The sequence below is a fragment of the Pleurodeles waltl genome, chromosome 4_2, assembly GCF_031143425.1.
Source record: "Pleurodeles waltl isolate 20211129_DDA chromosome 4_2, aPleWal1.hap1.20221129, whole genome shotgun sequence".
In the NCBI taxonomy this organism is placed as follows: Eukaryota; Metazoa; Chordata; class Amphibia; order Caudata; family Salamandridae; genus Pleurodeles; species Pleurodeles waltl.
In genome coordinates, this window is record NC_090443.1 from 516,710,782 (window position 1) to 516,727,599 (window position 16,818).

Consider the following 16,818-nt stretch of genomic DNA (forward strand, 5'->3'; position numbering starts at 1 on the left):
TTTACACTACAACTGTTTTTTTTCTTCTAACAATTTGGCCTGTGTAGCTGTTCACATAGGCTGCACATTGTTATTCTTAAGTGTTTTTCACAGACCTTTTTGTCAAGGAGCTGATGATTGCACTTAAGAATATACTACACAACAGTGCTCCGGGGTCCCCGCAGGCGCGCGGAACTATTCAGTGCTTATGACTATACATGGAAATCCCCTACGAGAGAAGTTTGATACCAAACTTCCCAGTTTTCAGTGTAGCCATTATGGTGCTGTGGAGTTCGTGTTTGACAGACTCCCAGACCATATACTCTTATGGCTACCCTGCACTTACAATGTCTAAGGTTTTGTTTAGACACTGTAGGGGTACCATGCTCATGCACTGGTACCCTCACCTATGGTATAGTGCACCCTGCCTTAGGGCTGTAAGGCCTGCTAGAGGGGTGTCTTACCTATACTGCATAGGCAGTGAGAGGCTGGCATGGCACCCTGAGGGGAGTGCCATGTCGACTTACTCGTTTTGTCCTCACTAGCACACACAAGCTGGCAAGCAGTGTGTCTGTGCTGAGTGAGAGGTCTCCAGGGTGGCATAAGACATGCTGCAGCCCTTAGAGACCTTCCTTGGCATCAGGGCCCTTGGTACTAGAAGTACCAGTTACAAGGGACTTATCTGGATGCCAGGGTCTGCCAATTGTGGATACAAAAGTACAGGTTAGGGAAAGAACACTGGTGCTGGGGCCTGGTTAGCAGGCCTCAGCACACTTTCAATTGTAAACATAGCATCAGCAAAGGCAAAAAGTCAGGGGGCAACCATGCCAAGGAGGCATTTCCTTACAGCGACTGTCTGAACTCCATTTCCCGACGGCTGGAAAAGACCCTGCACCCGCAGCCCCCAGCCCCTAAAGAAACGGAACTTCTGTGCAGGAGTGACCCCCAGGAGGCCCTCTCCCTTGCCCAGGTGGTGGCTACCCCGAGGAGCCCCCCCCTTGCCTGCATCGCTGAAGAGACCCCTTGGTCTCCCATTGAAAACTGAAGGAAACCCGACGCGTGTTTGTACACTGCACCCGGCCGCCCCCGCGCTGCCGAGGGTGTACTTTCTGTGCTACTTTGTGTCCCCCCCGGTGCCCTATGTGTATGTACAACAAATGCTTAACACTACTCCTTTGATAAGCCTACTGCTCGACCACACTACCACGAAATAGAGCATTAGTATTATCTCTTTTTGCCACTTTCTTACCTCTAAGGGGAACCCTTGGACTCTGTGCATACTATTCCTTACTTTGAAATAGTGCATACAGAGCCAACTTCCTACATCCACCCAGAGCAGGCTTTTGTTTCTGTCCTCAGAGAGCACAAAGGCCCTCACCACATGGGGTCAGAAACTCGTATCTCAGCCGCAGGCTGGCACAGACCAGTCAGTCCTGCACTGAACAATTGGGTAAAATACAGGGGGTATCTCTAAGATGCCCTCTGTGTGCATTGTTTAATAAATCCAACACTGTATCAGTGTGGGTTTTTTATTCTGAGAAGTTTGATACCAAACTTCCCAGTATTCAGTGTAGCCATTATGGAGCTGTGGAGTTCGTGCATGACAGACTCCCAGACCATATACACTTATGGCTACACTGCACTTACAATGTCTATGGTTTTGCTTAGACACTGTAGGGGCATAGTGCTCATGCACCTATGCCCTCACCTGTGGTATAGTGCACCCTGCCTCAGGGCTGTAAGGCCTGCTAGAGGGGTGACTTACCTATGCCACAGGCAGTGTGTGGTTGATATGGCACCCTGAGGGGAGTGCCATGTCGACTTAGTCATTTTCTCCCCACCAGCACACACAAACCGGCAAGCAGTGTGTCTGTGCTGAGTGAGGGGTCCCCAGGGTAGCATAAGATATGCTGCAGCCCTTAGAGAACTTCCCTGGAATCAGGGCCCTTGGTACCAGGGGTACCAGTTACAAGGGACTTACCTGGGTGCCAGGGTTGTGCCAATTGTGAAAAACAATGGTACATTTTAGGTGAAAGAACACTGGTGCTGGGGCCTGGTTAGCAGGGTCCCAGCACACTTCTCAGTCAAGTCAGCATCAGTATCAGTATCAGGCAAAAAGTGGGGGATAACTGCAACAGGGAGCCATTTCTTTACAAACGATTATGATTATACATGGAAATCCCCTACGAGAGAAGATATGGTTTCTTACCTGTAACTCCAGTTCTCTCGTAGGGGTATTTCCATGATAGTCATAAGCAACCCTCCCACCTCCCCGGGGGAGCAGACAGATTGCTTAATTAGGTTAATCATTATTATCAGCTAAGAACTGCCTACAAAAAGAACTGAGGTAACTGTCTCTCTAGGCATGATGGGATACTGGAGGACTGGCTGCTCTTAAAGGCATAGTCTCCCTTTTCTTCATTACTAATGGCAGCCTATGGGCTACACTACTCTGCACTCCTTCATAAGGATTTTCTAATACAAAAAAGGTTTGCGAAGGAATTTGTCTGAAAAATATATTCATTTGTTCAGGCATTTAAATGCATTTACCTCAAGAACAAACAGGATGAAGAAGTTTGAACACTCTAGCCTTTCCTATAGGCTGCATAGGAACATTCTTAAGTGACTTGGCAGGCCTTTCTGAAGTAAGGCGAACATGGACACTTAAGAAGTTATATTGGAAAAAGTGTTCCCGGGTTCCCACGGGCGGGGAATATTCAACGCTTATGACTATACATGGAAATCACCGAGAGAACTTTGATTTAAAACAGTAGTACACACAGTTTAGGTCAAAATGGCAATAAGCTATTTAAAAAGTGGACAGTGCAATAATCAACAGTTCCTGGGGGAGGTAAGTTTGGTTAAATTTCTCAGGTAAGTGAAGCACTTACACAGTCAGTCTCCTGGGCATAGGCAGCCCACCGTTGGGGGGTTCATGGCAACCCCAAAGTCACTGCACCCGCAACACAGGGCAGGTCAGGTGCAGAGGTCAAGAAAAGGCCCAAAACACATAGGCACCTATGGAGGACAGGGGTGCTCTGGTTCCGCTCTGCTGGCAGGTAAGTACCTGCATCCTCAGGACGCAGACCAGGGCGGTTTTGTAGAGCAGTGTGGGGTGGGGAGGGGGGCACCTTCAGCGGCACAGGGGCAGCCGGGTGCAGTGTCAAAGTAGGCGTCGGGTTTGCTATTGAAAGCAATGGAGGGACTGGGGGATCACTTAGGCAATGCAGGAAGCACACAGGGGGGCTTATCCGGCCAGCCACCAACTTGGCTAGGAAGAGGGCCATCTGCTGGTCACTTCTGCACTGGAAGGTGGTTCCCCTTGATCCTGGGGGCTGCAGGTGCAGTGCTTGGTCCAGGCATCGGGTTCCTTGTTACCAGGCAGTCGCTGTCAGGGGGAGCCTCTGCAAGCGTCGCTGTGGGGGTGCAGGTGGGTTGACTCAGGTTACTCACATCGTTGCAGTCGTCTGGGAGTCCTCTCTGCAGTGTTTGTTCTCTGGAGCTCAAGCAGGGGGCGTCGGGTGCAGAGTGTGAAGTCTCACGCTTCTGGCGGGAAGAGAGAGCTCTTTGAAAGTTGCAAATTTTTTGGGGAGTTTTTGAACAGTGCCGCCTTTCTCCGGAGTTTCTTGGTCCTTCGGATTAAGAGCAGTCCTCAGAGGTCGCTGGTCCCTGTCAGATGCGTCGCTGTGCAGGTTCTTTGAGTCTGTAGGCAAGCCGGTAGGGCTGGGGCCAAGTCAGATGTCATCTGTCGTCTTTGCGGTGCATTCAGGTCAGCAGTCCTCCTTGTTGTAGGGTGCAGGAATTTGCTTTCCTGGGTTCAGGGTCGCCCCTAAATAATAAATTTAGGGGTGTTTAGGTCTGGGGGGCAGTAGCCAATGGCTCCTGTCCTGGAGGGTGGCTACACCCTCTTTGTGCCTCCTCCCTGAGGGACGAGGGCACATCCCTATTCCTATTAGGGGAATCCTCCAATCTCAAGATGGAGGATTCCTAAAAGGATGAGTCACCTCAGCTCAGGGCACCTTAGGGGCTGTCCTGACTGGTGGGTGGTGACTCCTTGTTTTCCTCATTAACTCCTCCAGCCTTGCCGCCCAAAGTGGGGGAAGTGGCCAGAGGGGCGAGCATCTCTACTAGCTGGGATGCCCTGGGGTGCTGTAACAAAAGGCAGGAGCCAGGTGTCACAGTTCCTGCAAAGGGGGGTGGGGGGTTAAGAAGCACCTCCAACCAGTACAGGCTTTGTTCCTGGCCACAGAATGACAAAGGCACTCACCCCATGTGGCCAGAAACTCGTCTGGTTGTGGCAGGCTGGCAGAAACTAGTCAGCCTAGCACTAAGAGTCGGACTGGTATTCAGGGGGCATCTCTAAGAAGCCCTCTGGGTGTATTTTACAATAAATCCCACACTCGCATCAGTGTGCATTTATTGTGCTGAGAAGTTTGATACCAAACTTCCCAGATTTCAGTGTAGCCATTATGGAACACTGTGGAGTTCGTGTTTGACAAACTCCCAGACCATATACTCGGATGGCTACCCTGCACTTTCAATGTCTAAGGTTTTGCTTAGACACTGTAGGGGCACAGTGCTCTTGCACATATGCCCTCAACTGTGGTATAGTGCACCCTGCTTTAGGACTGTAAGGCCTGCTAGAGAGGTGACTTACCTATGCCACAGGCAGTGTGAGGTTGGCATGGCACTCTGAGGGGGGTGCCAAGTTGACTTAGTCATTTTCTCCCCACCAGCACACACAAGCTGGTAAGCAGTGTGCGTGTGCTGAGTGAGGGGTCCCCAGGGTGGCATAAGACATGCTGCAGCCCTTAGAGACCTTCCCTGGCAACAGGGCCCTTGGTACTAGGGGTTCCATTTGCAAGGGACTTATCTGTGTGCCAGGGGTGTTCCAATTGTGGGAACAAAGGTACAGTTTAGGGAAAAAACACTTGTGGTAGGGCCTGGTAAGCAGGGTCCCAGCACACTTTCAATCATAAATGGCATCAACAAAAGGCAAAAAGTCAGGGGGTATCCATGCCAAGGAGGCATTTCCTTACACTCCAATACTGGAGAACACTATTTCCAAGGTAGGGGGTGTTGCCTCCCTCTCCCAAAGGAAATCCTTTTTTCTGCCTTAACCGGCCTGAGGTGGTCAAGCAGCAGGAGGGCAGAAACCTCTGAAGGGCAGCAGCAGCACGGATTGTCTAGAAAACCCTGGAAGACTAGTAAGAGCAATTCCGGGGGGTCCTCTAAAGGGCCCTGCAGAGAGTGCATGAAATCTTACAACCAATACAGGCATTAGTATTGGGGTATGATTCCAACATGTTTGTTACCAAACACGCCCAGGTTCGGAGTTACCATTATGAAGCTGGTCACAGGTAGAGACCCTTTGTTCAGTACACGGGTGAAATGGCTTCCCCAGCACTTACAAAGTCCAGTGCAATGGAACTGGAGTTCATAGGGGCTCCTCTGCTCATGCAGGGATGCCCCTCACACATTGGGACCTACACCCTGTCCTTTGGGCTAGGAGGGCCTACCATAGGGGTGACTTGCAGTGACCTGTAGTGAAAGCGTGCATGCACCTTTTCACGCAGGCTGCAATGGCAGGCCGGCAGACATTTTGCATGGGCTCCCATGGTTGGCATACTACATGTTACAGCCCAAGGGGGACACCTGGTGTCCCAATGCCCTGGGTAACTAAGTACCATATACTAGGGACTTTTAATAAGAGGACACCAGTAGGCCAATTGTGGTGTGCACCAAGGTAACCAAATATGGAGGGAGAGCACAATCACTACCGTCCTGGCTAGGAGGATCCCAGTGAAAACAATAAGCACACTGATAGCAGGCAAAAAAGGGGTAACCATAGAACCCCAATAAAGTTGGAGCAGAGCTTCAGGTCCGTGAGCATTGCTGTAAAAGTGCAACAGACATCAGCATACACCTATATGTGGCTTTGTGTCATCACTTCTGGAGGTTGAACAGAGAAGTCATACTCCAATGGTATCACCTGCCAGCACTCAGAAGTTATTGTAGAAAGTTTTCCACATTCAGTCAGATGCAGGGAAGAGTCAAAAGGTGAGGAATCTGTGTCAGATGTATTACTTTTTGAAGAGGTGTGTCTTTGTTTCTTTTTCAGGTCTTTCTTAAACTGAAGCAGGGTTCACGCTGTCTTTTGAGAGAGTACTATAGTAAACAGTAGGCTCGTAATTGAAAAAGTACATTTAGGAGACATCTTATTCAAAAACACTAACCTTTGCATGAGGTCCAAATTCTGATGCAGATACAGACAATGAACCAATTTCTTGCACCATCTCAGTCACTGCCTTCGATTCTTTCACAATAACAGCGTCTGCAGAGTGTCCTGCATTGGGACTCTGCTTGTCCTGACCCTCTGAATCAGTCTGGGGGATGTCTTTAACCTTTCGGTTCTTCATTGAACGCTCTTTTCCAATAGGACCTGGCTTGTGCTCCTTGTTGTCTGAAATAGTCTGATCTGGAAGCTACAACCAAAGCAACACATTAATCAGCTTTATAGCCCATTAGGTTTGACACTCTTCCCAGTGTGGTCGAAGCCTTTTCTAAATGGCACAGCTGACAGAAAAACATATATGCTATCAATCAACACCAAGAGATAACTCATTGGTGATCATGTGCTCAACAAATACCATTTAACACAAAAATTAGTTCTGAATCACCAAACATAAGTTTACAAATTATCACACTTTCTTGTTGTGGTAGGCTCTTTGTGTCCCAAACAAATGACTTGTTACCAGCTTTGCAGAAAATTATTAGATTTTTAACAGGTCTGCACCAAATGTAGTAAGTTTTAAATACAAACTGCTTACATGAATGGACTTAAAATCAATGACACCCACTATGGTCATTAAGACAAGAATCTTAAGAGCCTACGAAAGACTACAGAATGTAAACATCTCACAATTAGAATACACCTTTCAAACCACATATTTACGTTACCTTCAACAAACATCGTTGGCCAGCATCAATGCAAGAGCTACAAGAAAATCCGATTCCAACTGGAATGAAATGGACACAAGCAACATTCAAAGTTCTTAGGGTACTTAACAGGATTTGATTTTAATCTAGGAAGGGCAGTGATCTTAACCTCATCTGCTGAAGAGTAGGTACTGCTGCTAGGCTTACTTTTACCTGCTTATGTCATAAGTACCGCATGAAAATAGGGGACAGACAAAGAACACGGTCACCATCATGTCATCCAATACTCGTGCCTAAAGAACAAGTTACTTACCTTCCGCAACGCCTTTTCTGGTGGATACATTAACTACCTGTGGATTCCTCACCTAAAGAATTTTCCCCACACACCAGCTTCGACAGAAATTTCCTTCAAGCTCTGCACGTCGACGATGACGTCACAATTGCCCGACTCCACGCGACGCCGGCAATAAGAAGCCCTCGTCGACGTGCAGACGTCAGTTATCACCATTTTTTATGTGCCTTTGAGGTTAACAGGTGAACTTAGACTTTGCAGAGAAATATTGTAGGAAGTTGGCTCTGTATATACTATTTCAAAGTAAGAAATAGCATTAACAGAGTCCAAGGGTTCCCCTTAGAGGTAGGATAGTGGCAAAAAGAGAATTCGAATGCTCTATTTTGGGGTAGTGTGGTCGAGCAGTAGGCTTACCAGAGGGTAGTGTTAAGCATTTGTTGTGCACACACAGGCAATAAATGAGGAACACACACAGACGATTCCAGGTCAATAGGTTTTTATATAGAAAAATATATTTTCTTAGTTTATTTTAAGAACCACAGGTTCAAGACTTGAAACTGTACAGTTTTGGCAAAAATGGCAATAAGCTATTTTAAAAGTGGACAGTGCAAAAATCAACAGCTCCTGGGGTAGGTAAGTATTTGTTAGTTTTGCAGGTAAGTAAACCACCTACAGGGTTCAAAGTTGGGTCCAAGGTAGCCCACAGTTGGGGGTTCAGGGCAACCCCAAAGTTACCATACCAGCAGCTCAGGGCCGGTCAGGTGCAGAGGTCAAAGTGGTGCCCAAAACACACAGGCTTCAATGGAGAAGGGGGTGCCCCGGTTCCAGTCTACCAGCAGGTAAGTACCCGCGTCTTCGGAGGGCAGATAAGGGGCGTTTTGTAGGGCACCGGGGGACACACAAGTCAGCACAAAAAGTACACCCTCAGCGGCCGGGTGCAGAGTGCAAACAGGCGTCAGGTTTGCAATAGGATTCAATGGGAGACCCAGGGGTCTCTTCAGCAAAGCAGGCAGGCAAGGGGGTGGCTCCTCGGGGTAGCCACCACCTGGGCAAGGGAGTGGGCCACCTGGGGGTCGCTTCTGCACTGGAGGTCGGATCCTTCAGGCCCTGGGGGCTGCGGGTGCAGAGTCTTTACCAGGCGTCGGATCTTAGAAGCAGGCAGTCGCGGACAGGGGGAGCCTCTGGATTCCCTCTGCAGGCGTCGCTGGGGGGGTCAACTCAGGCTACTCACAGGGTCGCAGTCGCTGGGGAGTCCTCCCTGTAGTGATTCTCCACAGGTCGAGCCGGGGGCGTCGGGTGCAGAGTGCAAAGTCTCACGCTGGGAAACGTGTGGTCCTTAAAAGTTGCTTCTTTCTTGGAAAGATGTGTCTTCTATGGAGCAGAGCCGCTGTCCTCGGGAGTTCTTGGTCCTTTTAGATGCAGGGTAGTCCTCGGAGGCTTCAGAGGTCGCTGGACCCTGTGGAACGCGTTGCTGTTGCAGTTTTTCTTGAAGTGGGGAGACAGGCCGGTAGGGCTGGGGCCAAAGCAGTTGGTGTCTCCGTCTTCTCTGCAGGGCTTCAGGTCAGCAGTCCTTCTTTGTCTTAGGTTGCAGGAATCTGATTTCCTAGGTTCTGGGGAGCCCCTAAATACTGAATTTAGGGGTGTGTTTAAGTCTGGGAGGGCAGTAGCCAATGGCTACTGTCCTTGAGGGTGGCTATACCCTCTTTGTGCCTCCTCCCTGAGGGGAGGGGGGCACATCCCTATTCCTATTGGGGGAATCCTCCAAAATCAAGATGGAGGATTTCTAAAGGCAGGGGTCACCTCAGGACACCTTACGATGGGCTGTCCTGACTGGTGACTCCTTGTTTTTCTCATCATCTCCCCTGGACTTGCCGCCAAAAGTGGCACCAAACAAATCTTGTGGTCCTGAAGCCAGGACCAGAGTCAAAGAGCTTCTCTGCAGAGAAAATACGACCCCACTCCTCCCTGCTTGTTTATATACCACATCGCGGTAGTGTTGTCCGTCAGGACCTGAACTGACAGACCGCGAAGGGAAGGGAGGAAGGCCTTGAGAGCCAGACCTATCGCCTGCGATTCCAACAGATTGATGTGAAACCTCTGTTCCACTGGAGACCAACAACCTTTGATCTCCAGGTCCCCCAGATAAGCTACCCACCCTAGAGTGGAAGCATCCGTCACAACTGTGGCCACTGGTGGAGGCAGCGAGAACGGCCTTCCTTGCAAAAGGTTGCCGACCGCAGCCCACCATCGAAGATCCGCTGCAGCGTCTCTGGAGATCCTTACAGACTCCGAGATCTGAAACCACTGTCTGCGGACGCACCACTGAAGAGCCCTCATGTGCCAGCATGCATGCATGACCAGCATAATGCAAGAAGTGAACAAACCGAGCAGAAGAAGGACCTTGAGGACTGGGATGACCACTCCATCTTAAAACATTGGAATCAACGTCTGAATGTCCTGAATCCGCTGCGGCGGAGGAAAAGGCCCAAATTAATGCTGTGTCCAGCACTGCCCCTATGAACAGGAGGCGTTGAGGTCTCCAGGTGAGATTTGGGCACATTCACTGAGAATCCCAGGTCGAACAACTGAGTTGTCGACTGCAGGTGACACCGCAAGAGCTCCGGAGACTTGGCTTTGATCAACCAATCATCCAGATAAGGAAATACTGCTATTCCCTTTCTTCTGAACTCCGCTGCTACCACCGCCATCATCTTCGTAAAGACTCGAGGTTCTGAAGTAAGACCAAACGGAAGGACCGCAAACTGATAGTGCTGCGACTCCACCACAAACCGGAGATACTTCCTGTGCGACTTGAGGATCAGAATATGGAAGTACACATCCTGCAAATCGACAGACACCATCCAATCTCCTTCGTTCAACGGCAAAAGAACCTGGGACAGGGTCAGCATCTTGAACTTTTCCTGCTTGAGGGACCAATTAAAATCCTCAGGTCCAGGATTGGCCTCAACCGACCATCCTTTTTGGGGATCAGGAAGTACCTTGAATAGCAGCCCTGACCCCTCTCCTGCTCTGGGACAAACTCCACTGCACCTTTCGACAAAAGGGACATCACCTCCTGTTGCAATAACAGAAGATGGCCGTCCAAACAGAAAGAGGGGCGGGGAGGGAAGGGAGGAGGAAATTACCAAAAGGGAAGAGCATACCCTTCTCCACAATGCCGGTGACCCAGGAGTCTGATGTTATGGACACCCACATGCGAAGAAAGTGGGAAAGTCTCCCCCCTACCGGAGACGTGTGAGCAGGGAGTGCTGGAGGACTAAGGCTGCTTTCCCTGCTGCACCCCTCTGGAGGAAGAGGCAGAGTGCTGCTGGGTGGCGCCTCTAGTGCGTACTCTACCCCTGCCCCTGAAGGATCTGTAAGGAAGAGTTCCTGCAGATTGTTGTCCTGCTGCATGGAGCCTGCCACGAAAGGAAGCGCCACGACCAAAACCTCTAAACCTCCTAAACAATCTGAAAGCAGAGGAAGTGGCTGCCTGGAGATCCAATGACCTCACTGTGGCTCTACTCTCTTTAAATCGTTCTAGAGCAGAGTCGGCTTTTGATCCAAAAAGTTTGTCTCCATTAAATGGCAGGTCCAGGAGAGTACTCTGATCATCAGGGGAGAACCCTGACTATCGCAGCCAGGCCTGCCGTCTCGTCGCTATAGATGTGCCCATAGCTCTGGCCACCGAATCCAAGGTGTCCAGCCCAGATTGAATTACCTGGGTCGCCACCGCCTGAGCGTCCGACAACAGGTTCAACACCTCCTGTGACAAATCAGGGTGGCACTTAGCCTCATCAATAAGGGCATGAATATAATGCCCCAAAATTCAAGTCGCATTGGTAGACTTTAAAGCCATGCTACAAGAAAAGGTATTTTTAGCTGCCTGGTCCATCTTCTTAGACTCCCTGTCTGCAGGGGCCCCGGGGAACGAACCAGGAGCAGAACGGGAGGAGCACGACGCTTGGACAACCAAACTCTCCTGAGTTCTTTCTGTTTGGACGGCCATCTTCTATTATTGCAACAGGAGGTGATGTCCCTTTTGCTTGGTCAGAAAGTACGGATCACCTGGTGCTACACAATAGCATCTCGCCTCCGCCCTGTTGACGGCCGCAGAAGTCACTGGCTTCTTCCAAATGTCGTCAATAGGGTCTAAAAGAGCCTCATTAAAAGGCAGAAGAGGCTCTGCCACCGCTGACACTGGAAGCAGCACTTCAGTCAGGAGGTTTGTCTTCACCTCCGCAGCAGGAAGTGGAAGGTAGAAAAAGTCTGCTGCCTTCCTCACCACAGCATGAAGTGAGGCAGCCTCCTCCATATACTCCCCCGGGGAAGCCAGATCCCATTCCGGGGAAGTGTCCAGGCCACTTGCCGTACCTAAGCTTTGCAGGTCCCCTGAAGGCTCCACGATTTCACCTTCCTCCAAATGCTGCCTCTCATACTCCTCTTCTTCCAGCAGCCTTAAAGCCAACCGCCTGGATCGGAGCCTGGACTCGAGCCCCAGTGTCGATAAGGTGTCGGCCGACGCTGAAGATCTTTGACGGCACCGACCCTCGGAGCCATCCGACGCGGGACCCTCCAGCGCCACAGGTAACTTCACAGTCGACTGGATCCGTGGTGAATCCATCAGCGCCGGAACAGTGGACGTCGTCGGCGTCAGCGGCCTCCTGGGCGACGCCAAAGGCATCAGCGCCGGAGCAGTTCCTCCAGAAGGAAGAAAGGGTATAAAGGGTGTCGGCTTGTAAGGAGCCGGTGCACCCAAGTTAAAGGCCAAAGGACCTGATGGACCCGCATGCCCACCCACCAGGCGCCATGGTGGCAAAATATGAAACATTGCATTCAAAAATGCTGCGGGTCCGTGCCCGGCGCCGGGAAAAGCCGGATAAACTTGAGTAACCGGCGCCGGATGGGGAAGCTGATGACGGCCCAGACATCTCCTACTCCGGAGAAACCCTCGGTTCCTGATTGGTTCCACTTCATATACAGACAGTGGAGACGTCAGACAAGCTGGAGACGTCGGAGGAGGCAGCAAGACAGCCGGGCTGATCTCCCACGTCGGCCGGCACCTAACTGATGGCGACCTTGAACGGGAACTTTCTCTGCTCGATTAGCGCCATGAGTCATGACGACGCCATGTGTCCCGATGGCGCCGATGAGTCTTCGAAGATATTGAAGAAGACTCTTCGATGATGCCTCTCTTTCCTCTTCTTAGAACGAGCAAGAAATAATTTTGCCTCTCATTCTGTTAGGGCCTTAGGATTCATGACTACCTCATGGTCGGAACTAAGGCACCATAAACAATTTTCATGGGGGTCCGTGACCGACATTCGACCTCCACACTGTTTACAGGGTTTAAAACCCGACTTCCTCGGTTGTGACAGTTACACCGGAGTGAAACTGTAGCTCCCTGGTAGCCTCAAAGAAAAACAGTTACTTGAAGGCACGGAAAAAGGGAACTTACGTCTGCACGACGACGAGGGCTTATTGCCTGGATGACGCCAATCGGCGTCGAGTGGAGTCGGGCAATTGGACGTCATCGTGCACGTGCAGAGCTAGAAGAAAATTTCCGTTGAAGCTGGCGCGTGGGGAAAATTCTTTAGGTGAGTGTAGGAAGTTGGCTCTGTATGCACTATTTCAAAGTAAGGAATAGTATGCACAGAGTCCAAGGGTTCCCCTTAGAGGTAAGATAGTGGCAAAAAGAGATAATACTAATGCTCTATTTTGTGGTAGTGTGGTCGAGCAGTAGGCTTATCCAAGGAGTAGTGTTAAGCATTTGTTGTACATACACATAGACAATAAATGAGGTACACACACTCAGAGACAAATCCAGCCAATAGGTTTTTATATAGAAAAATATCTTTTCTTAGTTTATTTTAAGAACCACAGGTTCAAATTCTACATGTAATATCTCATTCGAAAGGTATTGCAGGTAAGTACTTTAGGAACTTCAAATCATCAAAATTGCATGTATACTTTTCAAGTTATTCACAAATAGCGGTTTTAAAAGTGGACACTTAGTGCAATTTTCACAGTTCCTAGGGGAGGTAAGTATTTGTTAGGTTAACCAGGTAAGTAAGACACTTACAGGGCTTAGTTCTTGGTCCAAGGTAGCCCACCGTTGGGGGTTCAGAGCAACCCCAAAGTCACCACACCAGCAGCTCAGGGCCGGTCAGGTGCAGAGTTCAAAGTGGTGCCCAAAACGCATAGGCTAGAATGGAGAGAAGGGGGTGCCCCGGTTCCGGTCTACTTGCAGGTAAGTACCCGCGTCTTCGGAGGGCAGACCAGGGGGGTTTTGTAGGGCACCGGGGGGGACACAAGCCCACACAGAAATTTCACCCTCAGCAGCGCGGGGGCGGCAGGGTGCAGTGTAGAAACAAGCGTCGGGTTTGTAATGGAAGTCAATGGGAGATCTAGGGATCTCTTCAGCGCTGCAGGCAGGCAAGGGGGGGGTTCCTCGGGGAAACCTCCACTTGGTCAAGGGAGAGGGACTCCTGGGGGTCACTCCTCCAGCGAAAGTCCGGTCCTTCAGGTCCTGGGGGCTGCGGGTGCAGGGTCTCTCCCAGGTGTCGGGACTTAGGATTCAAAGAGTCGCGGTCAGGGGAAGCCTCGGGATTCCCTCTGCAGGCGGCGCTGTGGGGGCTCAGGGGGGACAGGTTTTTGTACTCACAGTCTTCGAGTAGTCCTGGGGTCCCTCCTGAGGTGTTGGATCGCCACCAGCCGAGTCGGGGTCGCCGGGTGCAGTGTTGCAAGTCTCACGCTTCTTGCGGGGAGCTTGCAGGGTTCTTTAAAGCTGCTGGAAACAAAGTTGCAGCTTTTCTTGGAGCAGGTCCGCTGTCCTCGGGAGTTTCTTGTCTTTTCGAAGCAGGGGCAGTCCTCAGAGGATGTCGAGGTCGCTGGTCCCTTTGGAAGGCGTCGCTGGAGCAGGATCTTTGGAAGGCAGGAGACAGGCCGGTGAGTTTCTGGAGCCAAGGCAGTTGTCGTCTTCTGGTCTTCCGCTGCAGGGGTTTTCAGCTGGGCAGTCCTTCTTCTTGTAGTTGCAGGAATCTAATTTTCTAGGGTTCAGGGTAGCCCTTAAATACTAAATTTAAGGGCGTGTTTAGGTCTGGGGGGTTAGTAGCCAATGGCTACTAGCCCTGAGGGTGGGTACACCCTCTTTGTGCCTCCTCCCAAGGGGAGGGGGTCACAATCCTAACCCTATTGGGGGAATCCTCCATCTGCAAGATGGAGGATTTCTAAAAGTTAGAGTCACTTCAGCTCAGGACACCTTAGGGGCTGTCCTGACTGGCCAGTGACTCCTCCTTGTTTTTCTCATTATTTTCTCCGGCCTTGCCGCCAAAAGTGGGGCCTGGCCGGAGGGGGCGGGCAACTCCACTAGCTGGAGTGTCCTGCTGGGTTGGCACAAAGGAGGTGAGCCTTTGAGGCTCACCGCCAGGTGTGACAATTCCTGCCTGGGGGAGGTGTTAGCATCTCCACCCAGTGCAGGCTTTGTTACTGGCCTCAGAGTGACAAAGGCACTCTCCCCATGGGGCCAGCAACATGTCTCGGTTTGTGGCAGGCTGCTAAAACTAGTCAGCCTACACAGATAGTCAGTTAAGTTTCAGGGGGCACCTCTAAGGTGCCCTCTGGGGTGCATTTTATAATAAAATGTACACTGGCATCAGTGTGCATTTATTGTGCTGAGAAGTTTGATACCAAACTTCCCAGTTTTCAGTGTAGCCATTATGGTGCTGTGGAGTTCGTGTTTGACAAACTCCCAGACCATATACTCTTATGGCTACCCTGCACTTACAATGTCTAAGGTTTTGTTTAGACACTGTAGGGGTACCATGCTCATGCACTGGTACCCTCACCTATGGTATAGTGCACCCTGCCTTTAGGGCTGTAAGGCCTGCTAGAGGGGTGTCTTACCTACACTGCATAGGCAGTGAGAGGCTGGCATGGCACCCTGAGGGGAGTGCCATGTCGACTTACTCGTTTTGTCCTCACTAGCACACACAAGCTGGCAAGCAGGGTGTCTGTGCTGAGTGAGAGGTCTCCAGGGTGGCATAAGACATGCTGCAGCCCTTAGAGACCTTCCTTGGCATCAGGGCCCTTGGTACTAGAAGTACCAGTTACAAGGGACTTATCTGGATGCCAGGGTCTGCCAATTGTGGATACAAAAGTACAGGTTAGGGAAAGAACACTGGTGCTGGGGCCTGGTTAGCAGGCCTCAGCACACTTTCAATTGTAAACATAGCATCAGCAAAGGCAAAAAGTCAGGGGGCAACCATGCCAAGGAGGCATTTCCTTACAGTGAGGAATCCACAGGTAGTTGTATCCATCAGAACTCTTCCCTCCCACACTAATGTACAGTGAAGCCTCGTTAACAGATTAAAGGCAGCACCAAGAAACAAGACAGTGTTTAAACACATAAATCTATTTGTCTTGGCATGGGTATCTAGAGCATAATTCATAGTCGCATGTATGGTTTTCAAGTTGTAATTAGGGAGATGGAATACTTAAGCTCCCACAATTCTTTCAAAGTACATGTAACTCTTTATTGCATCTTACCACTGGAATAATATTGCCTTGATGCCATACTTAGGAAAAGAAAAATTATTATAGAAAGTTTGTTACCTTTTGTGCTTTGATGGGTCCAGCTCGAGGCTGTTTCTGCCGCTGCTCTTTAGGTTCGGCCAGGGTCTCAGTTGGTTTTTCGGAAGGAGACAGTATAACTTCCTCATCAATGCCACTGCAAGCAGGGGCTCCAAATTGGATGGCGTCAATCCCAAGATCAAGTACATTCTCTTGACCATTGCCTGTGCCCTAGAATGGTTGTTAAAATCTATCTGAAGATTTATACTGAACCAAAGTCAGTGTTAATCATTATCAAAGTTAGTACACACCCTAGAACAGAAGCACACACAACTGCTAGCCCTGTGTGTACCTTAAAAACATACTATATATGGAAAATGTCACTTACCCAGTGTACATCTGTTCGTGGCATGAGACGCTGCAGATTCACATGCTGTGCATTATCCTGCCATCTAGTGTTGGGCTCGGAGTATTACAAGTTGTTTTTCTTCGAAGAAGTCTTTTCGAGTCTCGAGACCGAGGGACTCCTCCCTTTCGGTTTCATTGCGCATGGGCGTCGACTCCATCTTAGATTGTTTTCCTCGCAGAGGGTGGGGTAGGAGTTGTGAATATAAAAATTGTGAGCTATTTTAAAACGAGACACTTAGTGCAATTTTCAACAGTTCCTGGGGGGAGTAAGAGTTTTAGTGTTTGCAGGTAATTAAACCACCTACGGGGTTCAAGTTTGGGTCCAAGGTAGCCCACCGTTGGGGGTTTAGAGCAACCCCAAAGTTACCACACCAGCAGCCCAGAGCCGGTAAGGTGCAGAGTTCAAAGTGGTGCCCAAAACGCATAGGCTTCAATGGAGAAGGGGGTGCCCCGGTTCTAGTCTGCCAGCAGGTAAGTACCCGCGTCTTCGGAGGGCAGACCAGGGGGGTTTTGTAGGGCACCGGGGGGACACAAGTCCACACAGAAAGTACACCCTCAGCAGCACGGGGCGGACGGGTGCAGTGTGCAAACATGCGTCGGGTTTTCAATAGGTTTCAATGGGAGACCAA

At 50.2% G+C, this 16,818-nt stretch overlaps 1 protein-coding gene across 3 annotated transcripts in view; it reads right to left on the reverse strand.

The window, feature by feature from the left end:
• Positions 1–16,818, reverse strand: part of PRRC2C (proline rich coiled-coil 2C) — a 1,097,702-nt gene that overhangs the window by 459,892 nt on the left and 620,992 nt on the right. For all 3 annotated transcript variants that reach the window (XM_069232016.1, XM_069232017.1, XM_069232015.1), the window contains exons 20-21: positions 15,824–16,012; positions 6,216–6,464 (exon numbers count right to left, since the gene is read on the reverse strand). In XM_069232016.1, coding sequence (XP_069088117.1) covers positions 6,216–6,464; positions 15,824–16,012 — 438 coding nt within the window. The remainder of the gene's footprint in view (positions 1–6,215; positions 6,465–15,823; positions 16,013–16,818) is intronic.